This window comes from Antechinus flavipes, chromosome 3, assembly GCF_016432865.1.
Source record: "Antechinus flavipes isolate AdamAnt ecotype Samford, QLD, Australia chromosome 3, AdamAnt_v2, whole genome shotgun sequence".
NCBI classification, from domain to species: Eukaryota; Metazoa; Chordata; class Mammalia; order Dasyuromorphia; family Dasyuridae; genus Antechinus; species Antechinus flavipes.
In genome coordinates this window covers 318,172,039-318,189,779 of record NC_067400.1, presented here as the reverse complement: position 1 = coordinate 318,189,779, position 17,741 = coordinate 318,172,039, and the positions used below count along the sequence as shown (strand labels likewise).

Here is a 17,741-nt window from a genome sequence, read left to right as displayed (position 1 = left end):
GCACTAGAAGGATCTGTCTTTTCTTGCTTTGTTTTATTTAATCTAAAATTAGCACTATTTTAAATGAATAAGTAAAGTAGCCTACAATCGTTAAAACTCTCAATGACCATTGTTATTTTTTAAATCTTTGCACCATCTCTGTAGCCTGACATAGTGCTATGCACTTAGTAGGGGCTCAATAGATATTTGTTGCTGGTGCAAAGTTTCGATTGTACCTTGCTGATCTCAAGTGAAAGCTTCTTTCTTCTTAGATGCATGAACCCCCAAACAGGTGACTCCTCTGTTTTTCTGCCTAGAAACTCTGTGATATTTGCTGTTACTTCCTAATTTAAGTCTTCTAGATCCAACATTTTGAAAAGTAATTTATTTACACATTTAAAAACCCAAGATTACTATATAGTCAGGTGACCATTTAAGTTCTTCTAGATCCAACATTTTGAAAAGTAATTTATTTACACATTAAAAAACCCAAGATTACTATATAGTCAGGTGACCATTTAAGTTCTTCTAGATCCAATCTTTTAAAAAATAGTTTATTTACACATTAAGAAAACCAAGATTACTATATAGTCAGGCGACCATTTAAGTTTTCTAGATCCAAACTTTTAAAAAGTAATTTATTTACACATCGAAAAACCAAGATTAGTCTTCTATGTCCAACCTTTTAAAAAATAATTTATTTACACATCAAAAAATAGTCGGGCAACCGTATTGACACCTCAGTTAGGGTCACACGCAGTCCAGGGCTCAGATCTAAGTCTTTGCCTTTTTTGAGGTATGGAACCTTCATTGGCTTTCACTGGTGCAAATCATAATGTTTCCCCAACTGCTTCCTCAAACTGAAATTCTCATCGGTGTCTTTCCACAAATTCTCTATAGGGTATTGACCCAGAAAGCCAGAGGCTTTCAAAGGCCTTTCTCTGCTTCAGTTTAACACCTTGGGGGTACCAGGATAAAATCATGTTGCCCATTTGTTGACTCTCTTTTGCCATGTCTAACCATCCCACCTTCTTATCTGGTTACACATGAACTCAAATATGTATTTCATGCTTTTTCTTCTCTTGGTAACATGGCACAGCTTATTTGAACACTCTGGGTGCCTTGCCATTTGTATTATAGTGTTTTATATGGTAGGGACAGTACCAGGGAAGAAGGAGGAGCAGAATGGGCTGAAGATCAGATCATCAATTAACAGGCATTTATTAAGCACCTACTGTGTGACCATTATTGTGCTAAGTGAAGGGATATAAAGACAAAATACAAAACGGTCCCCGACCTTCAGGAGCTTATATTCTCTCCACCACCCGCACGTAATAATTTAATTATTGTTACTCTCAAAGTAGGCTATGTGGCCCAAAAAAACCCTACTGGAGTTAAACATCAGTGTGTTTTTCCTCTTTTAAAAACAAATAAAAACAGGCTTTTATTAAAACAACCCACTTAAAACAGCTTTTAAAATAACATCTGTATTTATAGACAATGCTTTGCAGCAATTTTAAAAATATACAAAGTCTGACTAATCATTAATTTTTTTCCTTATCAGCTCATCTGACCCTAATCTTCTGTATACTTGGATTTCCTTTCTATCTTACCCTGCTTATCTTACAGCAGAGTCCAAACCCTTCCCAACTTGGCTGGGCGTCAAAGTGCCTTGGGGCTCCTTCCTTCAGCACAGCTGCATTCCCATTCTGCCAAGCTTGGTTTCTCCCAGTCTCCCCCTCTCCCTGCTACCTGGGGAAGAAATGCCCCAGGGAAGAGTGAGCTTGGTTCCCAAAGCCACCCCTTTTCACCCCCCTCCCAAACCCCTCTCTTCTTCCCCTGGCTGGCCTAGAAGCTGCTGGAGTTAATTTGAATATTGCTTTTCTTTCTTGAACTGCCTGGTGCTAGCTCAAATGGAACCAGCTTCAGTTAAAGGAACCATATCCCTTATAGAGCAAAGAATGCTATTTTAAATGCTGATTTAAACCAATCTCATGACTTCCCCTATCCAGTCTCCATTTTGCTCTCCGGAGAGAATTCTCCTGTTCTCAAGCCTTCCCTGAGTGACTTTCCTCTGCTCAGACGGCATTATTCTTTCTGGATGCCCAAACTAAAGACTTCCTTTTCCTCCCTGTGTCTGCTTCCTCCCCAGTCCCACTTTTTCCTCCCCTTCCACTCAGTCATCACCAGAGCCAGGATTAGACCTGGTGGCCCTAGGTGAGGTTTGAAAATGGAGCCATCATATGATACTATCAAGAACTCTGATTTTTGTCTGGGACAAAACTTGTGATATGGAAAACAGACTTGTGAGGCATTTCAGCTGCCTAAATTGCCTACACTTAGTCCTGGCTCCAGTCACCATTAGGTTAAAGTGAAGACTCCTAATGCTAGCATTCCTAAAACACTAAAAACATCATAGTTATTCTTAATGCATCATCATCATCATCATCATCATCATCATCATCATCATCATTCTAACTGACATTTAGATGGGCCTTTTAAATTTTACAAAGAATTTGACCTACATTAGTTCTTCCTGCCTCCCAATGACCCCATAAAAAAACAAGTAAACGCATTTTATAGACGAAGAAGATGAGATTCAGAGAGGTTAAATGATTTCCATCTAGTATCCATTGGAAGATTCAAATCTAGGTTTTCCTGAGAATCTGGGTTCAAATCCCAGATCTGCCATTTGCAATTTGTGTGATACTAATTTTGACTTTTTTAAAGTCTATTTTTACCTTTGATAATAATAACTGGCACTTTTAAAAAAAGGATACTATGACTTACAAAGTATTTTCCATATTCTTGTAAAGAGGCAATAAAAATTGTATTCTGCCCTACTGGGGCCTATAATTGGAGTATTATTTTGGTACCACATTTTAAAAGAATATTGATAATAATAATAATAATTGGCTATTACTATAGAACTTACTATATGCCAGACCCTGTGCTAAGCACTTTTTTATATTTAATTTTTCATCAATTGCATATAAACAAAAATACTTAATATTATTTTATTTTAATTTTGAGTTCCAAATTTTCTCCTTCTCTCTCTCCCCTCACCCTTTCCCCTTGAGAAGGCAAGTACTTTGTTATAGATTATACACATGTAGGCATGCAAAACATTTCCATATCAGCCATGTTGCAAAAAGAAACAGACCAAAAAATAATTAAGAGTAATAAAGTTTAAAAAAAAGTATGCTCCAATCTGCATTTAAGCTCCATTAGTTCTTCCTCTAAAGGTGAATACCATTTTTCATCATTAGTCCCTTGGAATTGTCTTAGGTCATTGTACTGCTGAGAATAATTAAGCCATTCACGGTTGTTCAATGTACAATATTGCTGTACTGTGTACAGTGTTCTCCTGGTTCTGGTCATTTCAGTATTAGTTCATACTAGTTTTCCCAAGGTTTTCTGAAAGCATCCTGCTCATTATTTCTTATTTGTGCTAAGCACTTTTACAAATATTATCTCATTTGATCTTCACAACAACCCTGGGAGACAGGTTCTGTCATTAGACCCATTTTACAGATGAGAAAATAAGAGACAAACAATTAAATCACTTGTCCAGGGTCCCACAGCTAGTTCAAATGAGTATTTGAACTCAGATCTTCCTGACTCCAAACCCAGCACTTTATCTGAGTCCCCTAGCTACCCAGAATGATAAACTGGAAATCTGGATGGTAAAAAGGGCCTTGAATCTACAATATATGCGGATTGGCTCAAGGAACTGGATTAGAGAGAAAGCTCTGGAGGACCATGATAAATGCCTTATGTATTTGAAAGGTTGTCATGTGGAAGAGGAATCGATTTGTTCTGTTTGACCTCTGAAGGCAGAGCCAGGGGTAATACATTTCCATCCATTGCAATGAGGCAAATTTAAAGTTGATATTAAAAAAAAAAACCATATTTCCATGTTGTACAAGAAAAATCAAACCAAAAGGGGAAAAACCACAAAAAAAGCAAACAAACACAAACAAACAAAAAAAGGAGATAAAAATACTATGCTTCAATTCACAATCATTCTTCATAGTCTGGATGTGGATGGCATTTTCTATCCCAAGCCTATTAGAATTGTCTTGAATCACTGCATTGCTGAGAAGAGCCAAGTCCATCACAGTTAAACTTGATATTAAAAAACTTCACAATAATTAGAGTTGTCTAAAAATAGAATGGTTTGTCTTGGTGGAGGTGGGATTTTTCTCCTTGGAGGGCTTCCAGCAGAGTGTGGTTGGACACTTGTAGGACATTTTACAGAGGGAGTTCCTTTGTTGGATGTGATGGCCAAATCTGTCCCTTCCAACTTTCAAATGCTGTGAGTCTGCCCTTCCCTTTTTGATTTTCCCAGAGAAATTCACAGGATCAGTCATACAAATTTATTATCTTTTTTTCATGAGTTAGAAAGCATATTTTATACAAAACATAATATAAATTGGGGAGGAAGTTGCAACTATATCTAACCTGTGAACCCAGCTTCAACCTTCCATTTCTGTTTTGACTATGAAACATGAGTTTCCAGCAATGACTCCTCCTGACCCTTGGTCCCCCGCTCAATCTCTCAGCCTCTCTGAGCACCCCAGTCACCACTACCATTTATACTAGTCACATTTCCAAGGAAATCCCTTAATAAGAGAAACATAAAGGGGCAAAGAGAGATACTTCCATTTTCTCAATGTTTATTGCCTTCAAGCCTGGAAATCTGGTTAGGATCTAGATAGCTGCACTAGTTGGAGGTTCAACCTCTGTTTCTATTTTCTATAGGTATTGAGATGAGGCCAGTGGATAGTATCAGATTTTTTCAAACCTTGAAGTATTATGTAAATAACAATAATTATCATTATTAACATAATTAATTATAATTATTGTAGAGTACAATTTATATGGAGGAGACAAACTAGGATCCAGGATATTTGGGGTTTTCTTAACCCAGCTCAATTATTAGGATCTTGTTCAAGAAATTGTTTCACATATATTGTATCTAGGATATACTGCAACATATATAGGATTGCTTGCCATCTAGGGGAGAGGGTGGAGGGAGGGAGGGGAAAAATCAAAACATAAGCAAGTGCAAGGGATAATGTTGTAAAAAATTACCCTGGCATGGATTCTGTCAATATAAAGTTATTATTAAATTAAATAAAATTTTAAAAAAAGAAATTGTTTCACCTTTACACAGATTCAAATCCTGCCTTAGAAATTTAATTTTGTGACTGTGAGCAAATCATTTTTATCTCTTGTAGCCCGTTTCCTCATCTGTAAAATGGGTATCATAATAGTATTCCAGGGATTGTTGTGAGAGTCTAATGAGCTAATGTATGTAAATTGCTTTACAAACCTTAAAGGACTACATAAATAATAATAACTATGGTTATTACAGAGCACTATCTATGTGGGAGGCAAGGACTTGGGATCTAGGATTCATAGGTTTTTCTTGATCCAATTTGATCTTTAAAAATAATAATAATAGCTTTTATTTTCAAAACATAAGCAAAGATAGTTTTCAACATTCATCCTTTCAAAGCCTTGTGTTCCAAATTTTTCTCCCTCCCTTCCTCCTACCACCTTCCCTAGAGAGCAAGTAATCCAATATATGTTAACCACGTACAATTCTTCTATACATATTTACACATTTATCATGCTGCACAAGAAAAGTCAGATCAAAAAGGAGAAAAAAATGAGAGGGAAAAAAAAAGCAAGTAAGCCACAACAAAAAAGGTGAAAATACTGTCCAACTTAGTCTTTAACATTCAGATTCTTCCATGACTCCTGATCAGGAAGCTGTCCATTTTACCTTCACATGATCTTTTGCGCTGGAGGAGACCTTAGAAGTCATAGAATCCATTGTTCTCATTTTACAGAGAAGCACCCCAATGAACCCCACGAGGTTAAATGATTTGCCCCAGATGACATAGCTAGTAAGTGTCTGAAGCTATTCTATCCAAGAGTGGACTGTCTGGGCCATCTCACTGAGACTGCTGGCAAGACCAAGATCTATGGGGTCATTTAAGGAATGCCAGTCACCAAGCTGCAACTCAGGATCCATTCTCCAAGTCCAGGGATCCCCAGGCTTTCTGACCACCAGACAGTTGTCAGAGACTTGGACCCAGCGGTTCCTCCCTGCCTGAAATGCATTACAATCTCTGAACCACAAAGCCCACTGCCTTCTCTAATCCATCAAAAGGACAGAGACAGTTTTCTCTGGAGTCCATTTCTCTCCCAGAGGATAGATGGTTCTCCCTTTTCCTGTCCAAAGGATTTGCTCTACCGGTTGACCCAACTCTCAACATAGCAAAAATCAAAGTATCTTGCTTCTGGGGGTGATGGTATCTCATGCCCTTTGAATTCTGTCTAAACCCTGCTTATCTTCCTGGTCACAAGTTAAATTTCCACTTTTCAGTGTCAGGCCCTGGGGGAACCCTTGGACAGACTATGGGACACAGGGATGAGACGGGGTACAGCCTAACCCTCAGAGTGTGCTGTTGAAAGAAAGCTAAGGTCTCAGTGCAAGACTGAAGCTTTTCAAGGATGGGGAAGCTGTAGGCACAGGAGCCAGCAGTTGCTAAATTGCTTCATTTGGCTAGGATTTCCCATTCACTTTTTGTCACTGGCACACTCTCAGAAAAAAGCGACTGAGCAGAAAAGGTGGGGGGTTGGGAGGAGGGGATGCCCTATTGTCTTTGGCAGTCTGATAGTAGACTTGTAATCAGAAAACTTGGATCTCCCTCTTAGTAGCTATGTGACCTTTGGAGAGAAATTTAACCTCCATTAACCTTAATTCTTAAAAAAAAAAATTTATTTCCAGTTTCAAATTCTCTCCCTCCATCCATTGAAAGGGCATGCTATAAGATATCCATCATTCATGTAAATAATATAAAATGTATTTCCATATTAGTCGTGTTGCAAAAAATAAAATTTTTTTAAAGTGAAAAAATTATCCTTTTTTCTGCACTCAGTCTGAACCTCAGTTCCTAATAAGAAAAGTTAGGAGAACTTATTTATCTCAAAGACTATTGGAGGATTAAATGAGTTAATGGATATGAAACTTAAATACAAATTATTATTACCTTTTCCTCTCTCTTTTGGAGGCAGTATAGTGCTGAGAAAGTCAAATTAACAAGCATTTATTGCTTACTCTGTGCCAGGTATTGTGCTAAGAGCTGGGAATACAAACACAAGGAAAAAGACAGGCCTTGCCTTCAAAGAGCTTATGTTCTAAATGAGAAAAGATAGCACATTAATTATATAATATAATATCTTATAACATTAATGCATTAATATAGTCATTTATTTTATATTCACGTGTTTATATAGTTTATATAACATCAATCATATTATATTATATTATATTATTTTACTTGTATCGTATCTATATTGTCTCCAAATTATCTACATATAATTATATGTATAAATATGTAATTCCATATAATTTGCTTGTAAATTATATCTAAACATCACAACAATTGATTAATATTTATTAATAGTATATTAATATAGCATAACATTTTAACATAATGTAATATAATAAAAAATAAAATAATATAAATAATGCTTTAAGGTTTGCAAATTTCTACAAATATTTGATTGTATCCTTCCAAAAACTTTGGAAGATAAGTGTTATTGTTATCTCCATTGTTCAGGTAGAGAAACTGAGGCAGACAGAAGTTAAGTGACATGTTCAGGGTCACACAGCTAATAAGTATCTGAACCAGTATTTGAATTTGGGTCTTCCTGGCTCAAAGTCTAATACTCTAACCACTGTAATAAATATCAACCTCAATAAAAATAAAAGAGAGGGCCCAAGGAAGAGACATAATAAAGAAGTCAGGAGAGTCAGGAACATGTCATGGAGAGGAGAGCTTTGGAGTCAGAGTATGTGAGTTCAAATCTTACCTTTATCGCTTACAGTCTTAGTCATTTTGGGCATTTGTTTAAAAAAATAAAGAGGAGGTGGGGTTGGACTAGTAATCTTGAGCTCATATAGAAATGGATCCCTGCAGGCTACCTATTGATTTAGAAAACTATAAATCAACATTATCTATATTGCACTGTAATTTAATTTATTTTAGGAAATATTGCTCAATTTCCTTTTAATCTGGTACGGGATTGCATTGTTGAGTTTTGCAGGTGGCTGGCCAATTAGACACCTTTGGGCTACATGACCACCAAAGCCCATTGCAGGCAGCTCAAAGCCTGCTCTCTCCAGGGGGTCCAGAGTAAAGAGAAGCTCCGGGTTTGAGTGCTTCCCTTCCCTCCTCCTCTTTCAAGTCCCAACTGGAGGCAGGGAAACCAACAAAAAGCAGGAAAGCCTTAAAGGAGAGAGCAGGTGTGAGGGGTGGGTGGGACTCCTCCCTTAGACACTTCCAGGGAGATATAGGATGGGAAGAGAGGCTTAAGGGGAGAAGGAAGGGTCCTCTGGCTCGGGCCAGCTGGGACTGTTCTCATGGGGTGGGGAAGAAACTCATGGGTGGAGGGTCTGGGAACAATGAGGAGGGAAACATTTTCTCCATAATATATGTGTGTGTGTTTTGTGAGCCCCAGCTTTGCCCTGAGAAAGTGCTTTTGTGTGTGTATCTCCAGTTCTGCATATAATTTGTCTACCAATTACCAAATGTCAGAATGCAGAGACTCACCTTCAGCCTCATCTTACCTCCTTTTTACTCTTTCTCCTCCAAGCTCTCCTTTCTTGGTCAGTGTCTGGGTAGGAAACCCAAAGCATATAACAGAAAAAACAAAAAACTTGCTTTGTCTTTAGGCTGGAAAACCTGGATTTGAGTCCTGACAGTAGGTTACTACTTAGTTATTTGACTGGGCAAATCCCTTTTGTTTCTCAGAGCCTTCATTCTATCATCTGTAAAATGGGTGTAATTGTGACACTTTCAAACACATCTTCTCAAGAGATTTATTGGAAAGGAAAAAATATTTGTAAATGTTAAAGTACTAAAGAAAAATGCACTTTTAAAGAATGTCTCTGCAGCGGGCAGAGCAAGAATCAAGGACTCAGCAGGAGGCACAGTGGGGAGCACACCCTGGCTGGGATGTTTATTATCTGTGTGACAGTGCTCTCAGTTAGTCTCCTTATGTCTCCTTGGTGGAGAGGATAGAAGAAGGAATGATGGTTAACAGCAGGGAGGGGTGAGTAGGTCTTTGGCTTTCTCATTCATTGACTTCTTTAATCCACTAAGTTGGGTGAGTGTAACTAACCTTTATTATTCCCATTTTACAAATGATGAAACTAAGTCAGGGAGGTTGTATAGAGTGATCACACCAGCCTTCAAATCTTCAGAGGACTTGAGCAGATCTTCTCTGAGGGATAAAATTATCTCCTTTAAAAATCATTCATTTATTTTGTTTTTCATGTTATTGGCATTTCCAAATATAACTCTCCCCACTTTCTCCCCAGTGAAATTATATAAAATCTTAGCAACAAGTGAGAACCCAGTGTCCCTGGGCATTTTGAAGCCATGGAAATGATGACTTAGGAAAGTTAATTTGCTGTTGGGTGCTGGGGAAAGACTAAAACAAGGAAACCAAACACAAGCTATTCCATGTGCGTGGATGATGAGGGCTCCCATAAGGATGGTAGCAACATGAATGGAGGGGATGGACATACTTAAGAGATGCTAACCTTCCATGTTAGTGGGATTTACTGATTGACTGGAGATGGAGGCTGAGAAGGGGATCCATAAAATAGGACTCCAAGCTGAGCTTTTGGATTAAGTGTGTGGTGTACTAAGGGGATAACAGGAACAGTTGTTAAATAATCCTGAAAGTCTAAGTTATTGTAGTTTGGGGTGGAGAAAGGGCACTACCCCTGGGGCTTGGACAGCCTCCAGTGCCTCTGAATGCCTCTGAAGCCAGAGCTCTAATACCCCTAGCACTAGGGGCAGGGAGAATGGTGGAACTGTGGAAGGCCATGGGGCCATGGGACAGAGGATGGATAAATGGAGTAGACAGTGAGATGGAGTGTTCTGTGTTACAGGCATTCTCCCCAGGCTGAGGCTGGCAGCTAGAGCATCCATCATGGTCTTCCCCAGACCCCTGGCCATCACCTTGTCCTTGTCAGGTCTCATCCTACTTGCATTGCACCTGTCTACTTCCCACAATGTGTCTGATGCCCCCAGCAACGAGCAGCAGCTGTGCACCTTGAGGGAACACCCCATCATAGCCTTCGAAGGTAAGTGCCTTCCCTCCCCGCTTCCATCACCTTCCCCCTATTTGTCATCATCAGTTGTGTTGGGTGGGATTTAAATTTGATTTCAGGAAGGATTTCCTAACTATTGGAGCTATAAGACCTTGTAATAAATCACTAGGGGGATATTGGGGAATATCCCCCATTGGGGAATGGGGTATGGGATGGTTTAATTTTTTAAATGTGGAGGAGAAATCATCCACCTGCTGGACAGACTCTGTTTTATTTTCATCTCTATTCCCTGGGCACACTGGATAGAGAGGGGAATGCATAAAATATGACTCTTTAAGTGGGCCTTCATAATGAGAAGTCATATACTAATAGGACATCTCAAAGCCAGATAAACTTGGACTCAAGTGAAATACTGATTGTGTTATCCTAGTGAAGTCATTTAACTTCTCTTTGAATACTCAGGCAACTTTCTTAACAATATAAATTATAAAGATGGTGGGGATCTGCGTTGCTAAAGGGAGTTCCCTGCATCAATGAAAGCACAGGTATCCCAGTGATTTGCACATAATAGGAAATTAATAAATGCCTATTGATTAATTGAGTTACTTTTAATTCAGTTCTTCATAGAGGCTGAGAGATGGATAAATAATCTTCCAAGCCATTTCTCTAATGAGTAAGTGGGGGACAGAAGGAAGAGACCTCTGGGACTCCCTTGATGAGAATGGAAACTGGTGCTCTTTGCATAGCTGTGGAAGTCATCATGGGTAGAGAAGGCTCACGCATGACCTTAATAATAATGAGTCACTCATTGTAATAGTACTCAGAGGTCACTGACAATCAGTGGTCTGTGCTCATTAAGGGATGGCACTAGAGCTGCCGTCAGTCTTCCCTGATCTTGGCGGAGGCCCCAGGGAAAGGAGATTGGATGAAGGCAGATACAATCAGTCCTTCCTTTGTCTCATCCCCCAGTCCCCGTGGGACCCTCTTTGGATGGCTCATGGGCTGGTTTGGAAGCCTTCTTTGCTCTGTTCTGTTGGACGTTTTTATCAGTTATGAGGGTGAAGGTATGCTTCCCAAATTTACAGGTGAAACAGAGTGGAGAGGGGATGTTTATGCTTTGGATGACATGTAGGATCTCAAACAATCCAGACCGAGGGGTTCCATAGAAAAATTATCTTTAAAAAATCAATCCAGAATGGGAAAAGCATGACTGGAAATTTTTATGTCCAATTACTGTGAAAAAGATCTAGGGGTTTTAGGAGATTGTAAATTCAGTGTGACTCAGTCCCATGATGTGGCAGGACACCATCCCCCTACACAACCCACCCAAAGCTTACTTTATTTTAGACGGCTAGACATCTTGTCCTGAAGGAAGGAAGGGATAATCCTATTATACTTGGCCCTGGTCTGCCCTCATCTGGAGGACAGCGTTCAGTTCCAGGGGCTACATTTTAGGAAGGACCAATGTCTTTCTTAAAAGCCAGAGAAACTGAAAGGTGTCTGGAAGAGAAACCCAAGATAATTAAGGACTTGAGTCTTTGCCACTAAGAAATGGTTGAAGGAACCAGAGATGTTCAATCTAGAGGATAGTCCCTAGTCGTCAGCAATCTGAAAGGCTGTCACCTAGAACAAAGGATTGGGCTCCTTCTGTTTGACCCCAGAGATCAGAACCAGGGCTAATGGGAGGAAATTGCTGAGGCCGATTTCAGTTCCACTTAAGGAATTCCAAGATTGCAGATTTAGAATGGGAAGGAATCTTAGAAGTATCAGATACAACCCATCCTATTGCTGATAAGGAAACTGAGACCTAAGGAGATTGTGATCCAAGTCACAGAACTAGTAGCTATCTTACTGGTAAAATAGGAATAATTAGCCCCTATCTCTCAGGCTTGCTGTGAGAATCAAATGAGATATTTGTAAAGCACTTGGCAAATCTTAAAGCAATATATAAGTACTAGCCACTGTGTTGCTGTTATTACTACTACTTACTACTACTACTACTACTACTACTAGTACTACTACTACTACTATCACTACTACTACTACTACTACTACTACTACTACTACTACTATCACTACTACTACTACTACTACTATTACTACTACTACTACTACTACTACTACTACTACATCATAATAGAAAGGAATATTACTATTTAGGTACCAGAAGGACAAGATCAACTCAAACTCTATGGAAACATTTTACAGAAGCCACTGAAGAAATCTCAGAAAGCAGTATATAAAAGGCCAAAAAAAAAAAAAATAGTAAATACCTGGCTACTATGAACAGGCGTGATTGAGTAAATCAGGCGAGGCTTCCTGAAGGAGGTGGACTGGGGAAAGGGGTGGGATAGAATAGAGAGGATGGAGCAAATAGGGAAGTGGGGGGTCTGAGCTTCCTGCCTTAGGAAGATTGGCAGGGGGTGAGGTTGACTTGGGGGGAGGGAATTCCCAACTGTGGGCTTCTCTGTCTCCAAGAGGAAGCTTTCCAGCTGTCTTCTCTGTGCTGTCTTGTTTGAGCTGAGGCCCTGGGGCTTTGAAGGCTTAAGTGGATTAAAGTAAATTAGCAATGTCCTTAAGCTTACAAAATGTGCAGACACCCTCTGATTTCTAATTGCTCCACGGAGCAGATTGTGGCTGTCACTAGAGGGAACAGAAGTGGGGGAAGGGGAGAGAAGGAGGGAGCGCCAGTGGGGAGACCTGTCACATTATTTAAAACCTCTTTAGGGCTGTGAGGGCTTTGTGGTCTGTGGTTCCAAAGTGGCGACTCATATTGGAAATATTTCCTTTCTAAGTTGGAGTCTAGGATCTACCATTGCTCTAATGAATCTGGGATGCCCAGTTAGATGCTCCGAGACAAGGTGTTAAAAGTTAAACATCCGTGTACTCCTCCATCCCACCCAGTTCTGAAACTTGAGACTTGTTCCTTGTTCCTTGTACCTTAACCTGTCTAAATTGAGTCAATCAATGTCAACAAGCATTTTTTAAGCATTTACTATGTACTAAGCAGCATGCTAAGCAGAGCCTGTCCCTTAAGAAACTTAGCAGAGAAGACAACTTGTAAATAATTAGTTAATACCAGGTACAGAGCAGATGTACCCATAGGGTGGGGAAAGAGAGGAGAGGTTTCTTCCAGATGACATCTTAGTTAAATATTGAAGAAGGATAAAGATACATAAGGTGGAGGTGAGAAGGAAGAGTATTCTAGCCAAAGCAAAACTAGAGAAGGGAAATGATGAAGGATAGTATTTGAAGAACTCCTTCATGATTGCTCTTAGATGGTTATAATAGACAGCATTTAGATTGTATTTTGAAAATATTTTATATATGTGTAAAGTATAATAGTTTGTGTAAACATTGAAACTCATACCCTGGGAAGACAGAGAGGGGGAAGCATGAGTTTCAGGGACATATTTATTTAGATTAATATGTTTTGAGATGTAGATTGATTTCCACATTTGTGGAGAATAGGAGGAAAGCTGTGGCTATAGGTTTATATGTTGATTCACTCATGCATTCATCCATTTATTTGTTCATTTATCTGTTTATTAATTTGTTCTTCTATCTTCAAGAGAGGTTTAGGCTAGAATTACATTTATTTATTATGCTTCAAATATTTATCATCTAGAGTACTGAATAGAAGGCCAGGCTTGGAATCAGAAGACTCATCTTCTTGAGTTCAAATCTGGCCTCAGATAGACCCTGTCTGGAAAAAGAGCCTGGGCAATTCACTTGACTTTGTTTTTCTCAGTTTTTTCACCTGTAAAATGAGCTGGAGAAGAAAATGGCAAACCCCAAAATACAGTCATGAAGCGTTGGGAATGTCTAAAAATGATTGAACAACAAGGAGTGGGATGCTCTTTAAAGCTTAAGAAGAAAAACTATTTTGCTTGATCACTCTAGATGGAATATAGTCCCACTCAAGACCAAGAAGATGATGATTTAGTCTCAGCTAGCTTAGCTCCTTCTGTAAGCAAACATATTTATCAAGTAAACAGTAACAAAAATCAAATACATTATACCAGTTAGGGTAGACTAAATGGTGGAGTCAGGAATACTTGAGTTCAAATCCAGCCTCAGACATATAACCCCATTTGCCTCAGTTTCCCTATTTGTCAAGTGAACTGGAGAAGGAAATGACAAATCACTCCAATATCTTTACCAAGGAAACCCCAAATGGGATCATGGAGAATCAGATTGAAATGACTCAACAACAAAAGACTTTCATCTCTGAAGAGATCCTTTGGATAATGGGAAGTCATCTGAAGGTTTGGAGGGGTGACACAATAATGCTTATGAATAAGGAAGAATCTGGATGTAGTATGAAGGTTAAATTGGAGGGGGTCAGGGAGAGAATGAAAAGAAGCAGTAAGACCTATTAGGAAGCAACTATTTTAATAGTAGGATATGAGAAGTGAAAGAAAGGAAAGAAGAAAAAAAAATACTCCCAGAATGTGAGAAACAGTAATTGGGATGATCAGCTGTGTCACTGACAGAAGTCAGAATTCAGTGAAAAGATAATTAACTTAGCTTGGAACATTCTGAGTTTGAGGTGCCAGCCTCACATCCAGATAGAGATGTCTCCTAAGTAGATGGAGATGCTGACCTGTAGAGTAGGAGTAGAGGTGAGGGCTAAAGTAAGAGACTTGGGAGTCATCTGCATAATAGAACTGATAATTAAGATCATAAGAATTAATGAGATTCCCAAGAGAAAGATCATAAAAAAGAAAAAGAAAGGAACTAAGAGCAGAACCTTGGGATAGGAAGAGAAATCAGCAGAATCAGATTTAAGAAAATTAAGGGAAAGTGGTATCCCTGAAGTCCTGGAATTAGATTTAAGAAAATTAAAGGAAAGTGGTATCCCTGAAGTCCTGGAATCAGATTTAAGAAAATTGAGGGACTGTGGTATCCCTGGAAGTCCCCTTACCCCCTATCAGGTCTGTTATTGTATCCTCTCTCAAGGTATAATAAAGCAGTTCCAGACAGTAGCTCTCAATTATGGGGGATATTCAATTGATGTTATCAATCCCAATCCACTTTTTCTAAACTTCTAAGGCATGTAGTGGCCTAGTCACACAATTTAGCACTTACTTATACACAGTCTTGTCCTATTCTCTAATTGTTTCCCTAGGCATATTATTCTAGTCCCTGTCAGTAGACTGTAAGCTTCTGGAGAGCAGGATATGATGTGAAGTCTTACTTCTTTGGATTCTTCCACAACATTGAACAAATTCTGTATGTGTGATTACTATTGGGACCTCACACCTTCTTATCCTGTTATATCTTTGTACGAATTTTCCCATAAATCCCCTTCAAAGGTTCTTCTACCCAAAACAAAGAAGTTCTTATTCCTGGTTTTTGTTTCAGTGCAAACTCTTTCAACAAGCTTTGTGCTAAAACACTGGGATTTTATAAAAGTTCAATAAAATCGCTTGTCCTCAGGGAGCTTATATTCTACCAGAATAGGATGTGGATAAAACATGTGGTTTAATTACAACACATAGAAAGGAGTGTGCTCCTCAAACTCTCACATTCTTCCTTCCTTCCTTCCTTCCTTCCTTCCTTCCTTCCTTCCTTCCTTCCTTCCTTCCTTCCTTCTTTTCTTCCTTCTTTCTTTCTTTCTTTCTTTCTTCTTTCTTCTTCTTTCTTTCTTCTTTCTTTCTTTCTTTCTTTCTTTCTTTCTTTCTTTCTTCTTTCTTTCTTTCTTTCTTTCTTTCTTCCTTCCTTCCTTCTTCCTTCCTTCCTTCCTTCCTTCCTTCCTTCCTTCCTTCCTTCCTTCCTTCTTCCTTCTTTCTTTCTTTCTTTCTTTCTTTCTTTCTTTCTTTTTTCCTTTCTTTCTTTCTTTCTAATTCCCTTACAAAAAGAAGCGTAATCCCAAGTAGGAGGGACCCCCAGAATGTCCAATTCATTGTCAACTTGAGACGGATTATTAATAATCTCCAACTGGAATGAGAATTCCTTGAGAGCAGGAACTAGCTTGCTTTTTTTTTCTCTCCTTTTATCTCTGGAGTGTTTATTTTCTTCTCCAGATCATTTACAGATGAAGAAACTGAGGTAAACAGCATTAAGTGACTTGACCAGGGTCAACCAGCTAGAACATGTCTGAGGCCAGCCTTGAACTCAAAGATAAGTCTCCTTGACTCAAGTCCTGGTGCTGAATCCAGTTCACCACCTACCTGCTCAATTCTTGACACTTAGCAAGCCCTTAAATAAATGCATTTTCATCCATTCATTCATTCAGTGAACATTCCCTTTGTTATTGCAGCAGTAGAAAGATAGCCTCCTGGCTGCTCATCTCTCATCTTACCCCACCTCCCCCACAGAGAATGGATGAGCAGGTGAAACAGGGCTCAATAAATGCTTGGTGACTGATTGATCACCTTAAAGTCGTTGCCACTAGTGTGTTCCTGAGTTTCCGCTGTAAATCACTCCTTGTTTCCTAGGGATTCACACGAATACCTCAGATGCTTGATTTTCATTTCTGATAGATTTTTCTATGGGCAATGGTGTCAAAAGCTTTGACTTTGACTTTCTTGGCCTCTTTTCCATCCCTCTCCATCCCAATCCTTAATGATTTTGGACAGTATTTATAGTATAACTCCTGGGAGCCTGAGGTGAATGTTTTTGGTAAAGTGGCTATTTAGCAGTTTTGCAGTGTTGCGATTTGAGGAGGCAGCATATTGATAGTATAGTAGAAATAATTTGGGGTCTAGAGTGGGAAGATCTGAATCCAAATCTTGCTTCTAAGAGGCATTTTACAAATGAAGAAACTGATTTTCAGAGAAAATAACTAACTTGTCAAGATCATAAAGGTAATATATAGCAGAGATGGAATTCAAATTCAGATACTCTAGATCCAAATCTAATGTTCTTTTTTATAATAGCTTTTTATTTTTCAAAATACATGCAAAGATAGTCTTCAACATTCTCCCTTCCAAAACCTTGTGTTCCAAATTCCCCCTCTCCCCTCTCCAGATAGCAAATAATCCAATATAGGCTAAACATATGCAATTCTTCTAAATATATTTCCACTCTAATTGCTACATCATTCTGCTGCCACCCTAAGTGGGAGGCAAAAGCCAGTCTGGCATTAGATATCTGGGATGTGTAATCTACAAAGTGGATAATTGAGAATGAGCCATCATTGAAAAGATTCATCTAGAATAGGACTTTTATCATTAGTTCCACCTGAATTCAAAGCTTTTTTAGTATGTTTTTGGAACATGACTAGTTTGGAACATATCTTTATTTTTAAATTTAAAAGAAGCAAAAGAAGAGACTTCTAGTAAAATTTGGGTTAAGGAGAAGTTAAAATAACTTTCTCCCTTCTCTAAAGTACTATTTTCCCCAAACTGGAGGCAACCTGGGACCTTGAAAAGAAAAACACTCTTCTATCCTTTCTATTATCCTATTTCTCCATTATCCACTCAAAATTGGACACAATTTTAGGGAGTTCTATTTACTTGGAATAAGAAAGTGAATAGAACTTCTCCCCAAAATTGTGTCCAGTGATCATAGAACCACAGAGCTGGAAAAGATTTTAGAATTCATTTTACAGATGGGAAAACAAAGTCAATTTCCCATTTCCTGCAACCTGCCATCTTCCTTCTTACTGTAT

At 38.8% G+C, this 17,741-nt stretch overlaps 1 protein-coding gene across 3 annotated transcripts in view; it reads left to right on the top strand.

Moving 5' to 3' along the window:
- The window catches only part of SEMA5B (semaphorin 5B), a 190,338-nt gene that overhangs the window by 120,361 nt on the left and 52,236 nt on the right, over window positions 1-17,741 (top strand). For all 3 annotated transcript variants that reach the window (XM_051985411.1, XM_051985409.1, XM_051985410.1), the window contains one exon: window positions 9,962-10,156. In XM_051985411.1, coding sequence (XP_051841371.1) covers window positions 10,003-10,156 — 154 coding nt within the window. In that variant the 5' untranslated portion in view covers window positions 9,962-10,002. The remainder of the gene's footprint in view (window positions 1-9,961; window positions 10,157-17,741) is intronic.